Genomic DNA, 20,216 nt, shown 5'->3' with positions numbered 1-20,216 from the left:
TCAGATTGTTTAAAATCAGTCTGGACAGGAGAATCTGTGAGATTCTTATTAACCACCAAAAAGCTACAAGTAGAGCTGTGGTATCACCCTCAAGTAAAAAAGCTAAGGAAACAGCATTTAGGCCCTGATTCCAAGTCTTAGTACTTGCACACGCATGCAGAAATATTCTCAAATTGTATTAGCTTCCATCACACAGGTCTGATTCTGACCCTGTCTTTCCCATTGCTTTCTCTATAGTCTCGGGCAAGTCGCTTAGGTGTTTTGAGTCCATTCCTCTTCTGTAATACATGAATGACCACAAGAGAAGTGAAAAGGTAGATGGCTTTTTAACTGTATTCCATAAAATAAGATCATTACTAGAAGGAGTCACCCACCTAAACAAAAGTCAAACAAGAATACCAAGAGGGAAAGACAAAATATAGCCGAAATAATGGTGAACAATGAATCTGGTAAAACTTGAATCTAAATAGTCATTGCAAACTTAACTCTAAATAACTGTTATAAACCTCTAATGCAGTTTATTTTTTAAAGAGTTTTTTTAATGAAGAGATATTATGCAACAATAAATTTAAAAATCAGTGGAATCTATAACCCCAGATTGTTACTGCGAAACCTAAAAAAACAGGAAGGAAGGAGAAGGAACATAAACATAGTAAAAAGTTTCTTCTTGAACTGAAGGTATAGCTCATGTGGAAAAGCACTTGCATAGTAAATATGAGGCTCTGGGTTCAATACCCAGTACCACCAAAAACATTCTCATCTTTTTAAAACAGACTTTGAGAAGTGCTTGGCACTGATTTAAAACCAAACCAAACCAAACAACAAAAAAACAGGCTCAGATATCTATTAAACATTTACATTCATTCAAGAATGAATTAAGATTTCTATGCTTCTTCTTTCATATGGGAAGGCCTTGGCACCAGGAGGTGCTCAGAGGACAAGAGCCATGTAGGCCCCACTTCCATCATGTCTATCAGCAGACGCCCCTCCTAGCCAGCCAGAGCATGTGGTCACATAGACTGAGCTGAGGGAAGATCAGAAATTGTTCTTTCCCCTGGAAATAACCAGACCAGATAAGAAGGGCTAGAAAGGGAGACAAGGCCTAAAAGGGGGGGTGACAGGCCCAGGTTGTTCTCATAGGCATTTTAGAAAACCAGAGGTCGCTGTGCATTTTAAATGTCACAGAACCAGATGTTATCTGCCCACTCCTGGGGACACGTTCTCAGACCCTCAGTGACTTTGGTGCCTCCAGGTCAAAATGTGAGATGTGTCAACAAGGCACAGATAGAAGTGAGCACATAACTGTGTGTTTGTCCTCTGAAGTGCCAAGGCAGGATGCAAGCTTCTTCCCCAAACCTTGACTTCCTGAGGATAAGGGTTGGGATTCCCTGAATCAGACAATCTGTCAGTTTAGGCTTCTGCCCAGAGCCCTCATTAAAGGACTTGGCAAGCTGGGTGTCCTGAGTATGAAGCCAACTCTGGGCTCTGCCTCCAGGGGGCGCCAAATAAACACTCCCGGGAGGCTGCTTGAGCCTGGGGAGAACAGTCTATGCTGACCACAGACCATCATGGCTGATGGAGCCCCAAAGCTGGTGAATGCATTTCTGCCTATCAGAGGAAGTGGCTGAGGCTCAGAAAGCATGCTGCTGGTGAGTGGCAGAGCTGGGTTGAGGCCCATGTGGAGGACAGCCTGAACTACTCTGGTCTACCTTCCTATGCCAGGTAAAGTTTTCAGTTGTTTCACTCAAGAAAATTTGGTTCCAGCTGGGTGCCATGGCTAACGCCTGTAATCCTAGCTATCAGTAGGCTGAGATCTGAGGATCACTGTTCAAAGCCAGCCTGGCACAAAAGTCCATGAGACTCTTATGTCCAATTAATCACCAGAAAACTGAAAGTGGCACATGGCTCAAGGAATAGGGCAGTAGCCTTGAGCTGAAGAGCTCAGGGATAGCACCCAGGCCCAGAGTTCAAGTCCCACAACTGACCCAAAAAAAAAGAAACAAGTTTGTTTCCAAGTCACCTGTTTGATTACGGGAGTAATGAAGAAGACACTCTCAATCCAGAAGTGTCTACATAATGGCAACTTCCTAATGACTCTGGTTCTAATGGAAAACAAAAGCCCAGAGAAGGCCAGTAGTTTGTCTAAAGTCATTCCACAATTCGGCAGAGAAGCCAGAATTGGAACACAGTATTATGGACACTCGATCTTTGGCCAAAAGCTCAGAGGGGGTATTATGGGGCTGTCATTCTTGATCAGGGCAGGGGGCCAGGACCACTCACACCCTGGAATCCTCCCGCTTCTTCCCCATCTCCAATGCCAACAATTGCTGTTCTGTGTCAGGACTAGATACGCTGGCCTTGGTCTTCTCTTCTTTGTTCTGCTGCCTCAGGATGGCCAGAACTAAGGCAAAACATACCAGGCTGCTCGTTTTGAAGAAAAACTGGAGGCCGATGAATCTGGGAGGGGGAAAAAGAAAAATACCCCTCTGAATTCAGGAGCTTGAGCTGTAGGACATGAATGTCCTTGGGTGGGGTGGGGAAATAGGGTCAGCAAACAATACCCCTTGTGCAATGGAACGTATTGTAGCTTTAGGGGAGGGGGTTGCTGACCCCCAGGGGGTTCTCCCTTGCAAAATGAGGAGGTTCTGCAGAGGATGCTGGGCAGGAATAGAAGCCTGGACACCCCTTGTTCTAGCCCAACCTGGTACTGCCTTCCTCTGGGCCTCTCTAAGGGATCAGGGGGTTTAATCCTCTCCCGTGTAGCTTATCCAGGTCCTTGCTGACCGTACATGCTTTAGAAAGCCATCCTGGACAATCTTGGTCGGCAGGAACCATGTGCTTGGCTTGGAGCAGGAGCCTGCTGGGTCCTGTTGTAAGTCATCTCCACATCCACATAGGCCATGGCTTTCATGCTTTTGGACTCCTTTGAGGGTCCCATTGTACAGATGGGAAGGCTGAGCTCTGGAGAAGGCAGGACTTCTTCCTGCTCCAGCCCCTCTGAGAGCTATCCGCTGACTCTCTCTAGGTTCCTGCATAACTCTGTCATCAACAGCTGTGCCAGATGTCATTTGTGTGACCTTGAGCTGTTTCCACTAGCTGTGACTGTCACTTTCCTTATCTCTAAAAGAGATATGCCTGGCTTGCAGGATGGTGGGCTTGGCACTGGATACAGCACCTACTACCTAGCACAGAACCTCTCCACTCCTCCCTGCTGATATCCCACCTAGGGTCCCCAGGGGATTTCTGGTCTCCTTCCTACAGCCTCCACATACGTGCTCACCTGTTTCGGAGCGAGTCGTGATCGTAGTAGCGGCAGACAGCATGGCGGCCGCAACTCTGGGCCCAATACATGCACGTGGTATCAATGGCAGTTCCGTGGATCAGGGGGCTGGGCATCCAGGCTGGGGGGAGAGGACACTCAAGGAAAGCAGAAGCCCCTGCCCTCCCAATGGACGCCTACAATCCCTCAGGGGCTTTGGATCACAGAGGGGCTTCTTGGCTTGTTGAGCATGGGTCAGAAGGTTCCTGTGTTCTACTTGTTATCCCCACCTCACGTGTGCACATGTAAATGACGTGACTGGGTCTCACTGTGCCTGTGTCCCACAGATCTGGCACACAGGCATCTGTACTCCCATCGCCACCGCCAAGGGGCCCGAGCAGGATCCTTACCCAGAACTCTCAGGAGCATGAACTGCATCCCCACCGCCAAAGTTTTGTCTTCCTTCTTCACTCCCCTACCAACAGAAGACAGTGGCATGAGGCATGAGAGGGACCAGGCAGCAGTAAGAGCGTTTCTCACCGTGCCTATCTCTCCCACCATGATGTCAGCCTCTATACAGATGGGGAGCAGGCAGTGGTGGTGGGGGGACATGATTCAAGCTGCCCATTTGTTACCCCATAATCTATGGTGCCTGGTTCCCATGAACCAGGCCCACTCACTCCCTGTCCCAATCTTGTGTTGATCTCTAGGCTCATGATCACACCTTGCTCCAGCCCCTGGAGCAGGAAGGGGGCGGGGCATCCCCCGTAGGATGACCTCCTGGAGGAGAGGGCCCATGGTGTGGGAGAAGCAGGGGCCTGGGCTCCAGCTGAGACACCAGTTCTATTCTACCTGCCACTTGCACCAGTATCAGCTTTTGACTTTAGCTGAGCCCGTTTCCTTTTCTGTAAGCCTTATTGCCAAGGGAGATGAGGATGGGAGAGGACATTAGAATGGCCTCCTTCCTCCAAGTCCTCTGTTGAGGGCTTCATCCTGGCTATGGTTAAGAATATCTTGGTACCCATCCACCCTCCTCACCCCTGCTTTTACCTCAAAATGAGCATAAAGGAGGGCGTGTGGGTGACACTGGTCACTGCTACCCCCAGACTGACCAGGAGAACGAAGGGTAGCACCAAGTGGCTGCAGGCCGAGTCGCAGGAGCCTGCAGGCACTGGGCCACCCCCCACCACACAGCTGCAGTTGGTGTAGAAAACCTAGCATGGGGGAAAGAAAGAAGAGCTCTCAATGGTCTCCAAGGGCAGGTGTGAGTGAAGGGCTTGAAGTCTGGCAAGTTCCCAGCCAGCAGAGTCTGGAACTCCAGCCTGCTGAGTGCTGATGGTTCAAGAATCCTGGCAGGTGTCTGGACATAGGCTGTGCCCCCAGGGTTGAGCTTGGGCTGTGGCTCTGGGGAGAAGGGGGAAGAGCAGGAGTGTGTCCCCAGGTCAGCCCTGGTGTATCTGATGGCAACTTGGCCAACCTCCAGCTAGGAATGCTTTAAGAAGTGGTCTGGCCACAGTGCCCTCAGGTACCTATCAGAAGCCAAGCCAAGCCAGCATGCCTGGCTTCTCTCTTCTTCTCCACACATCACAGCTGCTTGGGTGGTATGGCTTTGATACTCAGAGTTCAGGTAGGCACATAGGACTGGTCCTGGACCCAGGCACTGGAGCCCTCTGGGCCTCTCCCCATCCAGCTGGGGCAGTCTCAGACTCTCCCTAGTGGGAGAAGACTTTCGAAGCCCTGATGTGGAGGCTGGGGGCCTTGGAAGGATTTAAGCATGGCAAAGATGTGAAGTGATAGTATCCAACAGAAGACACTCCTGCTTCTACTAGCATGGACTGGGTGGGTGAGCAGGAAGGGCCAGGGCACAGGCAGAGGGAATTCCAAGGTTGGAACTGGGATGGTCATGAAGGCTAGAGACTTTCCTCTTGGGATTCCTCCTCATCCATCACTCAGATGTATCCAATTCGGTCACACAAAATGCCTTTGATCTCTCCCATGGCTCTGAGTCGCTTTCCCTGAGTGCCCAGTGGCTGCTTTGCCAGCCTCAGAACCCTTCCTCCCTCTCCCCATTCACTCACTTGTGCCTAGACTCCTTTTGAGCACAGCTAAGCTGGGCGTGGACCAGCCAGTCCTTGAGCCAATGACTGGCCCTTGAAGGCACATGTGACAAGACATCACCCCAGGACCCAAACAGGGCTGGATTGGGGCCAAAGCCTTTGGATTTTATTCCCAGTTCCGGTGTGAAACTGGATGTTGCCTCCCATTTCCAAGTCTTCCTTTCTTGACTAGCAGCAAATCTCTGGGCTTACAATCTCCGAGACACTGTGGGAAGGGTGGCCCTCCCCGTACTACTTCATGAATTCACCAAGGGAAAGCAGTTATTCAGCATGGGATACTTGATAACATCATCCCCATTTTACAGACCAGGAAACCAAGTCACCAAATAAGTGATCCTCCTGTGTTAACTAAGTCAGGCAGGCAGGCCATGACAGATGGCCTGGCCCTAAATGTCCAGCTATGACCATAGCTCACCACAGAGCCATAATTCCTCTACCTATAAACCTGCCATAACCCATGGATCCTGAAAAGGATTTAGGGGAGACTAGAAGGGATTTGGAAAGCTCAAACTAGGTCAGGACAGTGACTACTAAGAGGCCTGAAAGGCTGGGAGTGGTTATGGTTCTAAATGCAAACAGTTCCAGCCCAGCTACAACTTGGTGGTCCCCAAAAGATTGTCATGGCCACCAGCCACCAGCTAGGTGCTTACTCTGTACCATGTGGAGGTAGCAGTACCTGTTGCAATCTGAGACTAAGGCATGCTGATGCCAGCTCAAGGGTGAAGATTCTGTGTGCAGGTGGGGCTCTGGAGAGAGGAGGATACATTGTAACAATCACCTGACAATGCCCACTCTGTCCTCTCCCATGCTTGACCAAAGCCTGTATGTCTGAGGAAGGCAGGTATTGACCCTAATGATTACTCTGGGAAACAACAGAGAAAGGGAAAAAGCAGTGTTGGTGTTGGGGGCCTTTTTCAGTCTAACACAGAACATACTGCAGCAGAGGACACTGTCTTTGTTTTCCTGTTGGAAACTGCCTGAGGACTGGGACCCTGGGCTTTGAATCCACAATGTCCTACACAGAGCCTGGCATGGAATAGGATTGGTGAAGGGTTTTTTGGCTGACTGATTTGACTGATTTGACTGAGGAGGCTTGTACCAGCCTCCTCAGAGATCTGTCTCTTGTCCTGCATGCTGTTTGTCTTTCTCCGCAGTATGGACTCAAGTGTGATGGAGCACAGGATGTCACCATCTATCATGACCATGCTTAAAGCTCACATGCACATTTTCTTTCCCATTGCTCTGCAGATGCGTTTCTTTCTCACTCCTACCCTAACACTCACGGCCTTTCTTTTTCTGGCTCTGCTTTTTTGATCTGTGTTTCCAAGTCCTTTGCAGTTACTCAGAACACAGGTGTGCATGCAAGTTTTACTTGTACATTCTTCCAGATCTTTGTCTATGCTGTTCCCCTTGCTTGGAAAGCCTTTCCTTCTCAAGCCTTCATTTGCCAATTCATCCTGGAAGATCTTGCAGAGATTCTACCTCCCTTGAAACCTTCTGGGTTATACTCTATCTATTCTTGTATATACTTGTAGGGACCACATCTGCCCATTGGCCCCTAGACTTCCTGTGGGCTATTTCCTTCTTCAACTCCCCTTCCGGTGAGCTGTTTCCTACGACCTATTTCCTCCATCTCTCCTGCACAGACAGCTGGAGGCTGGCTCTGGTCTATTTCCCTGAGACAGAGCTAGAAAGTAAGCTTACTTGGAGAGACTCGTGCCCTGCATCTGCCAAGAGGATACAGACAGATACAGAGGGAAAAGAGCCAGGCCACAGAGATGGGCAGAGGCTGAAGGTTGTACCAGACTTACAGCTCACCTGGCTTTTGTCCATTGTCTCCTGGAGGACTTGGCCTGTGCAGCCAGCATGGCAGGGCGTGGTATATTCTACACGGGCGTTGGTGTCACAGACAGGGTTAAAATCGTCTGGCGGGCAGGAGCAAGACGCTGAGCAGTCGGGGAACAGCCCTTGCCCAGGCTGGGTGCTGGCAGGAGAGATGGCCCAGGCACAGTTGGCCCAGCTTTTCTTTCCTAGTCCAGACACAGAGGCCTCTTGGCCCATAGCCTGGCTCTTACTCTGCTAGCAATGGTCAGAGAGTTCAGCTGCACCTGAGCTGTCCCATGAGGAAGTGGAGACAAGCCTCCTTGAACTGTGCTGGGGGTGCTGCTAGGGGTGGGGCTGAGCAGGAAGAAGGGCTGAAGAAGGGATGGAGAGGCAGGGGTGAGGGGTCTGAGCCAGCGTCTTCATAGCCCCCTGCTAGCCCTTGGTCCTATGTATCAAGTTTCTTCTGCAAATATCTCTGTTCCTTAGTGGTCTTTCTTTAGAGAACACCAGAGAAAGCCTCCCAAACTCAAGTGCCAGGTGGAGTGCCTCTCTTGGAGATGATTTGCTCTGTCTACTTGAAAAGTACATGCTAGGTGTTGGTGGCTCGTGTTTGTAATATTAGCTACTTAGGAGGCAGAGATCAGAGGCTCAAGGTTCCTGCCTGGGCAGGAAAATCTGTGAGGTTCTTATCTTCAATAAAACTCAGAAAAGGTTGGAAGAGGCACTGTGGTTCAAGTGGTAGAGAGCTAGCCTTGATCACAGAGAGGCTCAGGGACAGAGCCCAGGCCCTGGACTGGAAAGAAAGGAAAAGAAAGAAAGAAAGAAAGAAAGAAAGAAAGAAAGAAAGAAAGAAAGAAAGAAAGAGGAAGGGAAGGAAGGAGAAAGAAAAAAAGGAAGAAAGAAAAGAAAGAAAAGCACAGTTACAGAGCCTAATGCTAGTAGCTCACACCTGTAAACTTAGCTACTTGGGAGTCGGAGATCTGAGATTCAAAACCAGCGTAGACAGGAAATCCAAGAGACTCTTGCCTCCAATTAACAACAAAAATATTGCAAGTAGAGCTGTGACTCAAATGGTAGAGCACGGTAGCCTTGAGTCTCAAAATTCAGGGCTAGGCCCAGCCTCTTAGTTCAAGCCCCACAGAAAGAAAAAAGGGAAGAAAGAGGAAGAACGGAAGGAAGAGAAGGAAAAGAGGAGGGAGGGAAGGAAAAGGGGAAAGAAAGAAAAAGAGAGACAAAAGCTGGGCCTAAGTATCTGTGGGAGCTTGGACCTGCTCCTGTCGTACTTGGGGCCTGAGTTTCTTTGTTCCCTGGGCTCCAGTCACTGCTCTGCAGTCTCATGACTTCTCTGTTGACTCCACAACTCTATTTGCCTTGCCAAGTGCTACCTGCTTCCCTCTGGAGGGTCTGCTCCCAAACCCCAACGAGGATGCCTGAGTTGGTGCCTCTTCACACTGAGGGCTTCCTGAGAACATGGCTGTAGGGCCCAGCGCAGGCTTTGCTATGGAAATCCCCACTCCAGACTGCCAGTTGCCTCAGTGTTTGAGAAAAGGAGAAGAAAGCAGGTGAGACCTTGCGGGTGGGACCTTGGGCTGCCTTGGCCCCGAACTGAAGACCCCACAGCCATGTGGAAGGTGCTCCAGGTTTTGAGGAAAGCTGGCATCTGGGTGGAGGGAAGAAAGGCTTAGGAGGAGATACAACAGGAAGGTAGGGAATTCTAGTTGAGCGGTTTCCAGGGGGGGAAAAATGACATCATTCTAGAGAAGAGGCAGGAACACTGGAGCTTCCGACAACCTCTTGGTGGCTCCTAAGGATCGAGGGGTTCTGTTTTGGCAGGGAGAGTAGGAAGGGTGAGGGGTGAGCAGAGAAAGAAATATGGGTCCTTCCAGGAATTCACAGAATTTTTAGCTCTCTAAGAACCAAGAATTGCAGCAATCTCCATTTTCCTCTGCATTCTCTCTCCCTGACAGACTTGAAGCTCGGGGAGAAAAGCAACTCTCTGGCGAAACTGGGTCCTGTCTCTTCCTCAGTGACTTCTGTCTTGCTTCTGCTGGCCACACAGGACTCCCACCAAGAAGATGCCACGCGCAGCTGACTATAGCCCAACTCAGGCTCTGGACATCGCCAGGCTTGAGCTTTCCTGAAACTCGGTGTTGCCCTGGTACCTTTTCTGGACCTTTCTAGAATGTCTTTGGCTTCTAGCTGAGCCCAGGGAGGGACTTGAATAGAAGTTATAGGCAGAAAGGGGCCCAGTACTGCTCCAGGGAGGATGAAAGCAAGGTAGGACCTGTGTTCCCCCCTCCTTCCCCCCACCACTGCTTCCCTGGCCTCTGCCTGAGGTCCAAGTGTGTCCCCCTCTCCATGTACCCTCCCACATTGTGCCACTCACCCGGCCTGGAGGGTGACGGCAGCGATCTGGTGGGTAGAGCATCCAATGAAGAAGAGGGGGAGGCTGAGCAGCAGGCAGAAGAGCGCCCCCAGCAAGCAAAGGACCCCGCAGTGCAGCGGGCCCAGGTGGAGGCGCTTGACCAGGACACCCCCAACCACGATGCCTATGATGGCCGAGGGGACCATGAGGCAGCCAATGAGCAGGTTGGCGAAGGAAGCTGTGATGGAAAACTGGCGCTCCAGGAACTTAGGCAGGAAGGTGGCCATGCCTGCCACCATGGACGACGTGCATACCTGGGACAGGACCACCAGCAGGAAGATGGGGTGGCGCAATGTCCGAAGCAGCACCCTGGGGAAGACTGGTGGGGAAAGTGGGGTAGATGTCACAGCAGGCCCACAACCCCTATTCATCCATCTTGTCCTGTTCTGTTCCTTCCCCTGCTCTACCCCATCCCATCCCATCCCACCCCATCCCATCCCCCACCCCCTTGTCCCACCCACTCCACCCCATCCCATCCCACTCATCCTCCCAGTCTCACTCCATCTCACCCCATCCCATCTAATTCTACACTGGGCTCCTTTCTTTTCAGTTCTAGTCAGGCTCTGACATTCTGTTCTTTCTTCCATTCCATTGAGTAAGCCTTTTTTACTCACTATGTTTAAATTCTACTTTATTTGGTTGGATTCCATATTGTCTTGTTCTACACTATTCAGTTCGATTCTAGTTTTCATTTTATTTTTAAATGTCTATTTATCATTTCCCCCCCCCCTCCCTTTTGTTGGTGCTGGTACTAAGGCTTAAAACTCAGGGCCTAGGGGCTTTCTTTCATTCCCTCCCTCCCCGACACACACTCAAGGTTGGCACTCTACCACTTGTCAACCTGGGCACCTGATGCAAGGCTCCCCAGTAGGGTTTGGCCCAAGTTGTTCAGATGTCTACACTGCACAGTAAAGAGGCCCAGAGAGGGTCAGGGACACATCCAGGAGTTCCCGAGGCTCTCCTAACTCCCAGTTTAGGGTCATTCCCTTTCTATGTTCTTCTGCCTGGACCCCTCCCCCCATTCCTGTCCTCTTTGACAGCTTGACTTCATCCCACTTCTTTCAATCGCCATTTGCCCAATCCATCCCCCACCCCCTGCCCATAGCTGATGTATCCTCTGTGGCATCTCAGTCTTCTCCAGATCAGGTGGTGCAGGCCTTTCATTTAGCACTACTGAAAGGGAAATTCCAAGGTCCACCTCCAGCTCAGAGCTCTCTTTTCCCTCAGCTTAGCTTAATGTCTCCACTATCAGACATGCCAGGGTACCACTCAGCTCAGGAACTGTCTTTCCCATCAGCCATGGGCCTTGCCCCAGCTCAGAGGCTAGGTCACCTTAAATAGGACAAGTCCTCCCTTAGTCTAGGATAGGAATCCCTTAGACAGGAACCTCCCTCAGACTAGGGACTGTCTCCTCCTTTAGACAGGGACCTTCTCCAACATTATGGTCAGGTGTCTTTCATGACCCCAGGCTTTCCCTTCTTCCACAGACTACATATCCTCCATTACACTCTTTGTCTCATTGGCAGGAGCCTGCCCTGAACTCAGGGACGGTGTTCCCCTGAGATTGTAGGTTTGTGTGACAGAAGGACCATGCTTCCACTGTCCCTCTGCCTCCTTCATGGTTCTAGGTGGTCAAAGCCAGGCTCTGTGGTCAGACCTGTCTTTCTGGAGCTCAGTAGAAGCCCCTAAAGCTAGGTCAGTTAATAGCCATAGGGCCTGTGACCAGCCCTGCCTTCATTTCTTACAGTCTCCTGCAGCCGAATCCACTAGAGAGAGACTGGCCCAGCACATCTCTAGGATTCAGTTTCAGCAGCTGGCCCCAACTTTTCTCTGGGCAGAAGCCAAACTAGTGATTAATAAGCTCTTCTGTGGTGCAGTGTGCTGAGGACTCCAGCAGCTGGGGTGAGCTGAGGTCCAGGAGCCCAGGCTTCTACTCCAGGCCCAGCTCTGTAGAGTCCAGGCACTGGAGATGCTGGAGAACCAGAGGTGTATTACTAACACCTCAGCAGGCCTCACATGTCAGTCTGACATGTGACTTGCTGTCCAGAGTTCTCCAAGAGAGCCTGGCACACAGTCAGTGCTCAATCAATGTTCTTGAGATTAAAGCTTTAGAAAAGACTCTTATCAGTATGGACTCTGATTACTGATGGATGGATTTCACGGTGTTGAGATTAGAGTTGCACAGACATCACATTACTGATTCTACTTCTTATCACCCTGAGAAACTGTACTGGGGAAACTGAGGCCTGGAAGAAGAGCAAAACCAAGAAGAAAAGCTCAGGTCTCTGAATTTCAGCCCAGAACTCCTTTCACCCATGCCCTGAGGATTTAGTAAGTCTTTGCCTAGGGCCTCCTGCTGGCAGGCTTAGAGGTGGATGGGGAAAGGGCACAGTCTGTGAGCTCCATCAACTCCCCACTTCCGGGAAGGGCTGGACAAATACTTGGCACAGATCTGAAGTGACAAAGAAGTGTGATGCTTAGGCCCAGAGCCAGGAGGCAAGCAGCCTTGCTTGCTGGGAGGACCAGACTTGTTTGATAGATAACAATAAGAAAAGAAGTCCTTGCCTGAACAAAGAGGGTGCGTGGTGCCTATGAGGGGACCTATAGATGTAGAAGATGAATTGAGAATGCAGAGGGGTTGGAACCTGTACAGCTTCCAAAGTTTCTCCAGCTCATTTCTCCCTAGCCTAACCTTTGCTCACTCACCTCTGATGAATTGGATCACAGTCAGGTCTGGGGCTATTTGGGCCAGGCCATCTTGCTTCTCTGTGGGTTCCTCAGGGCTCTGTTCAGAAGGGGGGTCCTCGCCCTGGGAGATAGAAAACCAAGGCCTGTCAGTTGGATGCAGAGATGCCACTCAGCATGACCGTAGGCTGGGCAAGAGGGCTCTGGGAGGGGAGAGGCAGGAGCCCTGGTGGGCCAGCAGTGTTTCATTGGTTCTTGACCCTATCAGTACTCAACAAGGGGTTTTGAAAGAGTGAAAGGAAATTCCTGTGTCATCACCACCATTCAACCTGTTAGGCACCAACTTATCAGTATACCTCCATTGTTATTCGTTTCACCTTAGAAAAATCTCCCCCATTCACATCACCAATATTCTCATGATCAATTCAACAACCGTTTTATTCATGGTGATGACCTTGTCTCTGTTGAAGTCACATTCATTATTGTCATGACCTTTAAGAATCACCACGGACACCATGATCATCAGAATCACCAATACCACCCATTCTGTCTCCCGTCCTCTCTACCTGTGGCTTCACCATGACCTGTGTCTCCAACCTCACCTCCATTCCAAAATGGAGATATCACCAATATCTCCATTCTGATATCATTAGTGTTACTACCTTGGCTATCATCAAAGCCACCAGCATCAATGTCACTGTCACCATTAACATCTTTACCAATTTCCCCACCAGTGCCACCCACACAATGACAACCCCACTACACCTCTCTCTCCATCAGATGAGAGTCACGAGGACTGGGAGCCTCCAGGAGGCTGTGTCTGCAATAGAGGTGGGGGTGGTGGGGTGTGTTCTGTGCTGCCTGCTGATACAGGAAGTAAGGTGAAGTGAGGCGGGAAATAACATCCAGTTCTAGGAAGTTAGGCCACACCCACAGGATGTGCTCAACCTTGAAACTCTTAAAGGAGTCATCTGGGAAGAGAAGGTTTTTGTGTGGACAGTCATATAACTTCTGAAAAGGGAGGCTAGTGCATGCAACCATGTTCAGTATTCTGGATCCAACACCCAACCTCTCAGCAGCCTTCTGGAAGGGAACACCATTATAATTGCCTTTATCTAGGTGACAAAATCACAGAGCGATGAAGCAGCTATCATTTTCACACACGGGGTGATGGTCCAAATAGCTGGCCTCCAGAGTCGGAGCACTTAGCTGACAAGGCAAGTGTCCTAGCTATTCTGCCAGCACTCCTCTAGCAAGGTGCTGTGACTGTGCCTAGTTTTTAGATGAAGAAAGTAAGTCTGGAAGAAGTTGCTACTGTAAATCCAGGGCTAAGCCCATCTGTGATTAAGTGAGGTCTGATTTTCCTGAGAATTTGATGCATAGCAGACTGAAGGACAGCGCACAGAGTTGCTCAGAAGAGGCTTCACTGGTGGGCGAAGCCAGGTCCCCATAACTAGCAGTCAGGGGGAGGATGGGCTGGGATTCTTTGTTTCTACACTTTCTCCCCTCACCTGCCTAGTCTCTCTGAGGTCCTCACAGCCCTCTGGGCTGGGTCTGACACAGCTTTCTCTTCTCTCCCTGATGATGATATGGTACTGAGGCTGAACTCAAGGCCTTAGGCTTGCTTGACAAGCACTCTCTCATTCTGGCCGTACGCCTATCCTTTTTTTTTTTTTTTTGCTTTAGGTTATTTTTCAGATAGGTTCTCTGGCCTGGGCCAGTCTTAGATCACGAGCTTCCTACTTAAGGTTCCCATTACAATTGTGACCCATCATGCATGGCTTGTTGGTAGGAGATGGGGTTTCCTTAACTTTTGTTGTTGTTGGCCAGGGTGGTTTGGAATCATAAACCTTCTGATTTCTGTCTCCCAAGAAGCAAGGGTTACAGGTATGAGTCTATACCACTTATGCATCTTATTTTGCTAGGAAGCCTCATGAGGCAATGCTGGATTTCCCCAGATCTCAGAACCTCTGGAGCCACAGTCGCTGTCTAGCCCCCTCCACCTCACTCCTTGTGCTGGCTGCTAACAGGCTGCCCCATCCTGTCCCAGCAGGAGAATTCATTTGAATGAGTATTAATTCATGTGTTCTATCTCCTTGGGCTTTCCCTTCTCCTCTCCTCTTTCATCCCAGTGGGGGGAGGTTTGAAGCCTGAAGCACTAAGGGCTCATCAGGTTTCTTTTCAAGCTCTGTTTCCAAAGTCTGCTGAGAGGATTGTGGATGTGAGGACAGTGGGGGCCTTGAGGATTGGAGTAAGAGGATGCTTTTTTTTTTTTTTTTGCCAGTCCTGGGCTTGAGCTCAGGGTTTGAGCACTGTCCTTGGACTTTCTCAAGGCTAGCACTCTACCACTTGAGCCTCAGCACCACTTCCGGCTTTTTGCTATGTATGTGGGGTACGGAGGAATCGAACCCGGGTCTTCGTGCATGCTAGGCAAGCACTCTACCATTAGGCCAAACTCCTAGCCCCAAGAGGATGCTTTTAAGAACAAAGATTACATGCACAGGTGGTGCACGTAATTCTAGCTACTCAAGAGGCTGAGATCTGAGCATCTCAGTTCAGAGCCAGCCTGAGCAAGAAAGTCTGGGAGACTTATTTCCAATTGACCACCAAAAAATGGAAATACCAGGAGGGAGGGAATGTGAGAGCAGGTGGTCAAAGCCAGCTTCTCAGTTACTCCTGTCCTGTGCTGAGGGAAAGGGTATGGTGTTGGGGGAGAGCTGAGATGGACTGATTGCCAGGGGCTAGGGGTCAGGGAAGGCCCACCGAGGAGTGGCTGGAATTGGGTAGATGGATGGCAGGGAGAGATGATTAGAAGCAAGGCAACTGCATGAGTTAAGGTCCAGTGATGGGAAAGAGCCTGTCATGGGAGCCAGCAAGTGGCCAGTGCCTCATGGGGCAGAAAGTGGGGTAAGTCAGGCCCAGGAGGTTTGGGGCCAGATGAAGGGACTGGATTCCTGTGGGCATCAGAAACCCCTGTCCTCATGGTCTCAGTAGTTTCCAGCCCTTGTCTCTCATCATTTTCCTGGACTGCTGACTCACAGTAAGCTCCAGAAACAGGAAGCCCTGTGCTTCTGCTTAGGGCAGAGTTGGAGTGACCCATCTGGGCTGTGGTTTGCCCAGGTCAGCAGGTCTGGGTCAAGCGGTTCTTAGAACTTCCTTCTCAAGGTTCTGTGCTGACAGCTGCAAGCCTGTGGCACACTGCAGGACACACATGTTGTTCACTGCTAGGCCAAACAAGGTCCTCCTGGCCTCATAGCCCTCTGTAGGAGACAGAGGTTTTACACCGAAAGCCTAGAGATCTGGGCTGCTGTGAGGGATGAATCATACTTCCTTTCAGTGAGATTCCTGCAGCTGGCATGTCTCCTTCCGCTTGGCCATCAGAAAGCTCTGAGTCCAATAAGTGGCTCACCCGTGCCAACCTAATTGATTTTAATGCTTCATGCATTAAGATCAATGTTTTCCTCTCTCATTCTAGTAATCTTTTATGAATTTCTTCCCCTGCTTGGTCTCCTTTGGCTGATTGATTAGTTGACTTAGCACAGGCCTTAGAAGGGGGTTTTCTTGGCATCAAATCTCAGATCTGCTATTTTCCCTGGCCATGTGACCTGCTTATTTAATCCCACTGCCACTCAGGTCCTGCAAGTAAAAATGGGGCATCGTGAATGTACCTGCCATGTAGGCAGGCTACAAGGACATGGCACAGAGAAAGCCCAATCTCTGGTTTTGTTAGGACTGTAGCTGGGTTTGGTGTGGGCAATCTCAGTCCTTTCATGGCATGTACTGGGAAGGTAAGAAAGAAAAACAAGTAAGAAACTCTGTGACAAGGCCAGCTCACCCCTTTGTGCCCAGATACTTCCTTGTTCCACCATGTGTCTCAATCTTTCCACCCATGAAGGTGGGTTGGGGTTGAACTGAACCATTCTCAAGCCCGTGGATCTTAGAGACAGGTGAGGAGAGGAGGGAGTCACAGCCCTGTGCAGACAGGATGGGGAAGGACACAAGGTAGGCTGGCTAGAAGAGGGCAGGACAGGTAAGGAGGAAGCACAGGGGACAAGGAAGCCCTGAGGAACTGGGCAGACCCAATAAAACCCACCCTAAGTATTGGGGTTAAAGACATTTGCCAATTCTCACTCCTGTTCCCCATCTCTGGCCATTCTCCATCAAGGCTAATGACGGGGAGACAATGGACTTCAGAGACTCTTAACTCAAGTGTAGCCATTTAGGGAAGTGGATCTTGGGAGTTGCAGATGATTCCAGGCATTGAACTTCAGAATTATAGCACAGAAGTACTTGAGAGTCTCTTAGTATAGAAGTGCAGGCTTTTTAAAGGATGTGCATTTAGAATTCCAGACTCCAGGGCTATCCCAGAAAGAACAGCCACTTGGGCCTCCTCTAGGACAGTCAGAGAGTCCAGTGGTTTCAGAGATTGGGCCAGGTAGGGAGTCTGTCTGTGGGAAAGCCAGTGACCAGGCAAGAGATAGTGCCCTAGGCCTGTCACAAGAAGCGGGGCCGGGGGGGTGGGTGGGAGGGAAGAGGGCAAGCCCAAGAGAGAGACAGAGCCCTCCAGAGAGCACCTATGAAACCATCTTTACTCCAGAGACCCTGAAGAACCTGATCCATAGCCACTGGGATCCTGAACAATCTTTTGGGCATCCTGTACCTGTTCACACCTGGCTTTTCTTCTTCTTTTTTTTTTTTGCCAGTCCTGGGCTTGAGCTCAGGGCCTGAGCCCTGTTCTTGGACTTTCTCAAGGCTAGAGCTCTACCACTTGAGCTTCAGCACCACTTCCAGCTTTTTTCTATGTATCTGGTACCAAGGAATCGAACCCGGGTCTTCGTGCATGCTAGGCAAGCACTCTACCACAAGGCCAAACTCCTGGCTCCCACACCTGGCCTTTCTTTACTATGTCAGAGCTCTTCTGAGAAGGGAACCCCTATGAAGATACTCCAGAGACAGGAGTCCTTTAAAGGAAGGAGCAGGAAGCCCATTGCAGCTGGCAGACTCTCTCTAACCTGCAGCCTGTTATATGGACCAGTAGGGAGACTGAGGCCAGACATTCTCTGTGGCTCTCACAGTCCTTTTATGATGTGCCACCATCGCTTTGATACCTTTAAAAACCGCATTTAGCCATGTCATTGGGGTCTCACACCTATAACACTAGCTACTCAGGAGACAGATCAGAGGATTGTGATTCCAAGCCTGTGAGATTCTAAACTCCAACTAGCCAGAAGTGGAGCTGTAGCTTACGTGCTAGAACACAAGCCTTGAGTGTAAAAGCCAAGGAACAGCTACCAGGCCCTGAGTCCTTGCCCCAGGATTGGCACCACCACTAACAAAAATCCCAGGCCAGGAGTGTGGCCTAGTGGTAGAGTGCTTGCCTAGCATGCATGAAGCCCTGGGTTTGATTCCTCAGTACCACATACGCAGAAAAAGCTGAAAGTGGTGCTGTAGCTAAAGTGGTAGACTGCTAGCCTTGAAAAGGCCTAAGGATAGTGCCCAGGCCCTGAGTTCAAGCCCTGGGACTGGCACAAAAAAACCCCTCAAGATACTTCTAGATGACATTAAGTCCCAAGCCTAAGAAAGGCTACTTGGAGTGATTTCCAAAACAGCCCTACCCATTGCTTTCTCCCCTTTCCCATCCCTGCAGAAGACACAGATCCAGCTTTTGGGGACATGGCCTTTCTGGCAGCCAATTTTGTCTACTTGACCTGTCCCCTGGCCCTAGATACCTCCCCATCAGTAGCTAGAGTGGACCAGGCTGGGCTGCCATACTGCGAGCGGCCCCATCAAGGCAGCCCCAAGGAGGTAGAGGAGCCCAGTTCTCTCGCATCAATATTTATTGCTTCAGAGCTGGCTGGAAGCAGATCATCATGTGCTCAGCCTTCAGTGCTTTTTAAAGAACCTCTCCCCCCCCCAACCCTTCCCTACACCCCATCTCCAATGTGCTGACACCATAATAATGGAGACACAGCCAGAAAGGTTCACAGGCGGGGACCAGCTTCATAGCACACACGTCTTAAAACCTGACTCTGGGGAGGAATCACAGCAGTTTCCACCCGAGGCGGCGCTTTCTCTGAATTTGAGACACACATTGCATTGCTTTAGGATTTAACCTTCTCTGTACCTTCTCTGACTGAAGCTTACACCTCAAGGACAATGGGGAAGTGACTGACCACTCCTGGGACTAAGCCTGGTACAGTGGCCCTGGCTTCACTCATCTGTCCCATCCCACTGCCCTGTGGTGTTCTCTGTCCGAATTTAGGGTCCAACCTGGAAAGTGTTTGTAACCAACACAGCCTCTCACCTTCCTCTTCCATCACCCCATTTCCCAAGAAATCTTGTTCAAGCTACAGGAATGTCATCTCCACCAAATTTTGGCCTGAGCTAGGCAGAGCTGGGATGGAAACACAAGGGTTTTCAGCTGAGGTTCCTTTTCCCCTTAAAATTTCCCCTGCCCCATCAGGCTTAACCTCCCACTTCCTAGCCTTGTTCCAACATCAGCTCAGCCCTTTGTCACCTCTGGAGCCTTCCCAGAAGAGCAAAACAATGCTTGTCTGAGCAGTCCCTTGTACCTGGACCCGTCCCCAGCTCTGATCTGCCAGCCCTCTGCTTCCTGCCTGAGCTGTTCCCAGGCAGCTTTTGTTGCCTCATTGACCCTCTCCAGAAACTTTCCTAGTTCTGTGCAATTTTACTTCCATTAAAAATTTTTGTGTTTACTGGTCATACCCCTAGATCACTTTGCTTTAGTTATTTTCCCATGGGATTTTGCTCCTCTCATCTCACCACCCATTATCTTGGAGTGTGATCCTCCTATTTACATATTCTGAGTAGATGAGCTATGACAGGCAGGTGTTACCATGCCCAGCTTTTATTGGTTGTGATGGTGTCTCATGAACTTTTTTGCTGGGTTGAAATCAACCTGAGATCCTCAAGATCTCAGCCTTCCAAGTAGCTAGGATTACAGGGTCATTTCCACCATTACAATGCCCATACATCTCCTTTCTGTCCTTCCTTAAATCTTAGCAGGTCCAGCTCAAATCTGTCTTCTTGTAGGAAGTCTTTCTAGACCACTTTCGGTGGCTTCCAGTTCTTTCCATTCCCATAGTGTGTTCAGAACTTGCAAAACTGTAAATGCCCAGCACTGAGAAGCATGGGCTAAGGCAGGGCTGGGTTTCTGTTCCAGGTTCCCTGGCTGGCTCTGTGACTTTCTCTGGCCCTAGATCTCCTCAGCTATGAAAGGTGCCCGTGACAGTTGCTGTGAGAAGCTATTGGAGGATGCTGAGATCCAGACCAGCTTGATAGTCATGAAGTACAGAGCCCATGATAGAAGTTCAGTGAGTTGTGGCCAGAGCCTGGCCTAGAAGAGGGATGTGAAGAGGGGCTTACCTTGCTGACGGGGGAGGCTGGACCAGCCAAGGCCTTCCGCCGGAAGTGAAGCTCATGCTTCTCCTTGGACATCTCCTTGGGAAAGAAGAAGTAGGGGATGGCAGCCAATGCCACCAGGCCTGCAGAGATGAGGAAACCAAGCCACCAGGCACCCACCCATCGGGGATCCTTTGAGGTCAGGCTGACACCACCTGGAAGGGAAAACAAAGATGATATTGGGGGGCCAGGAAAGAGTCAGAACACTTAAGTTTCAGTCTTGACCTTGCCACTATGATCTGTTTGAAGAGCAAGTCCCTGACTCTTTCTGGGCCTTAGCTTCTTTAGCTACTAAGGGAATACAGTGTAGAGTTCAAGGTCATAGAGTTTGGAAATAAACTACTAGATAGCCCTTTAATAACGTATAATCTTGAGCAAGCTACTGAATGTCTTTGTGCCTCAGTTTCTTTCTTTGTGCCTCACAGATATTAATAGTTCTTTGGAGAGACATACTGGGGATTAAGATGGGGGTTTTTTTTGTTTG

At 50.0% G+C, this 20,216-nt stretch overlaps 1 protein-coding gene across 1 annotated transcript in view; it reads right to left on the bottom strand.

Annotated features, from left to right (window-relative positions):
* Positions 1–319: 319 nt before the first annotated feature.
* Positions 320–20,216, bottom strand: part of Slco2b1 (solute carrier organic anion transporter family member 2B1) — a 36,098-nt gene continuing 16,201 nt past the window's right edge. The window contains exons 7-14 of the mRNA XM_090348426.1: positions 19,697–19,887; positions 12,332–12,434; positions 9,587–9,944; positions 7,195–7,360; positions 4,310–4,473; positions 3,670–3,734; positions 3,281–3,401; positions 320–2,457 (exon numbers count right to left, since the gene is read on the bottom strand). Coding sequence (XP_090204552.1) covers positions 2,277–2,457; positions 3,281–3,401; positions 3,670–3,734; positions 4,310–4,473; positions 7,195–7,360; positions 9,587–9,944; positions 12,332–12,434; positions 19,697–19,887 — 1,349 coding nt within the window. The 3' untranslated portion in view covers positions 320–2,276. The remainder of the gene's footprint in view (positions 2,458–3,280; positions 3,402–3,669; positions 3,735–4,309; positions 4,474–7,194; positions 7,361–9,586; positions 9,945–12,331; positions 12,435–19,696; positions 19,888–20,216) is intronic.

This window comes from Megascapheus bottae, chromosome 16 (genome assembly GCF_031878675.1).
Source record: "Megascapheus bottae isolate mThoBot1 chromosome 16, mThoBot2.hap1, whole genome shotgun sequence".
Lineage (NCBI taxonomy): Eukaryota > Metazoa > Chordata > Mammalia > Rodentia > Geomyidae > Megascapheus > Megascapheus bottae.
This window is presented reverse-complemented; position numbering and strand designations above follow the sequence as displayed.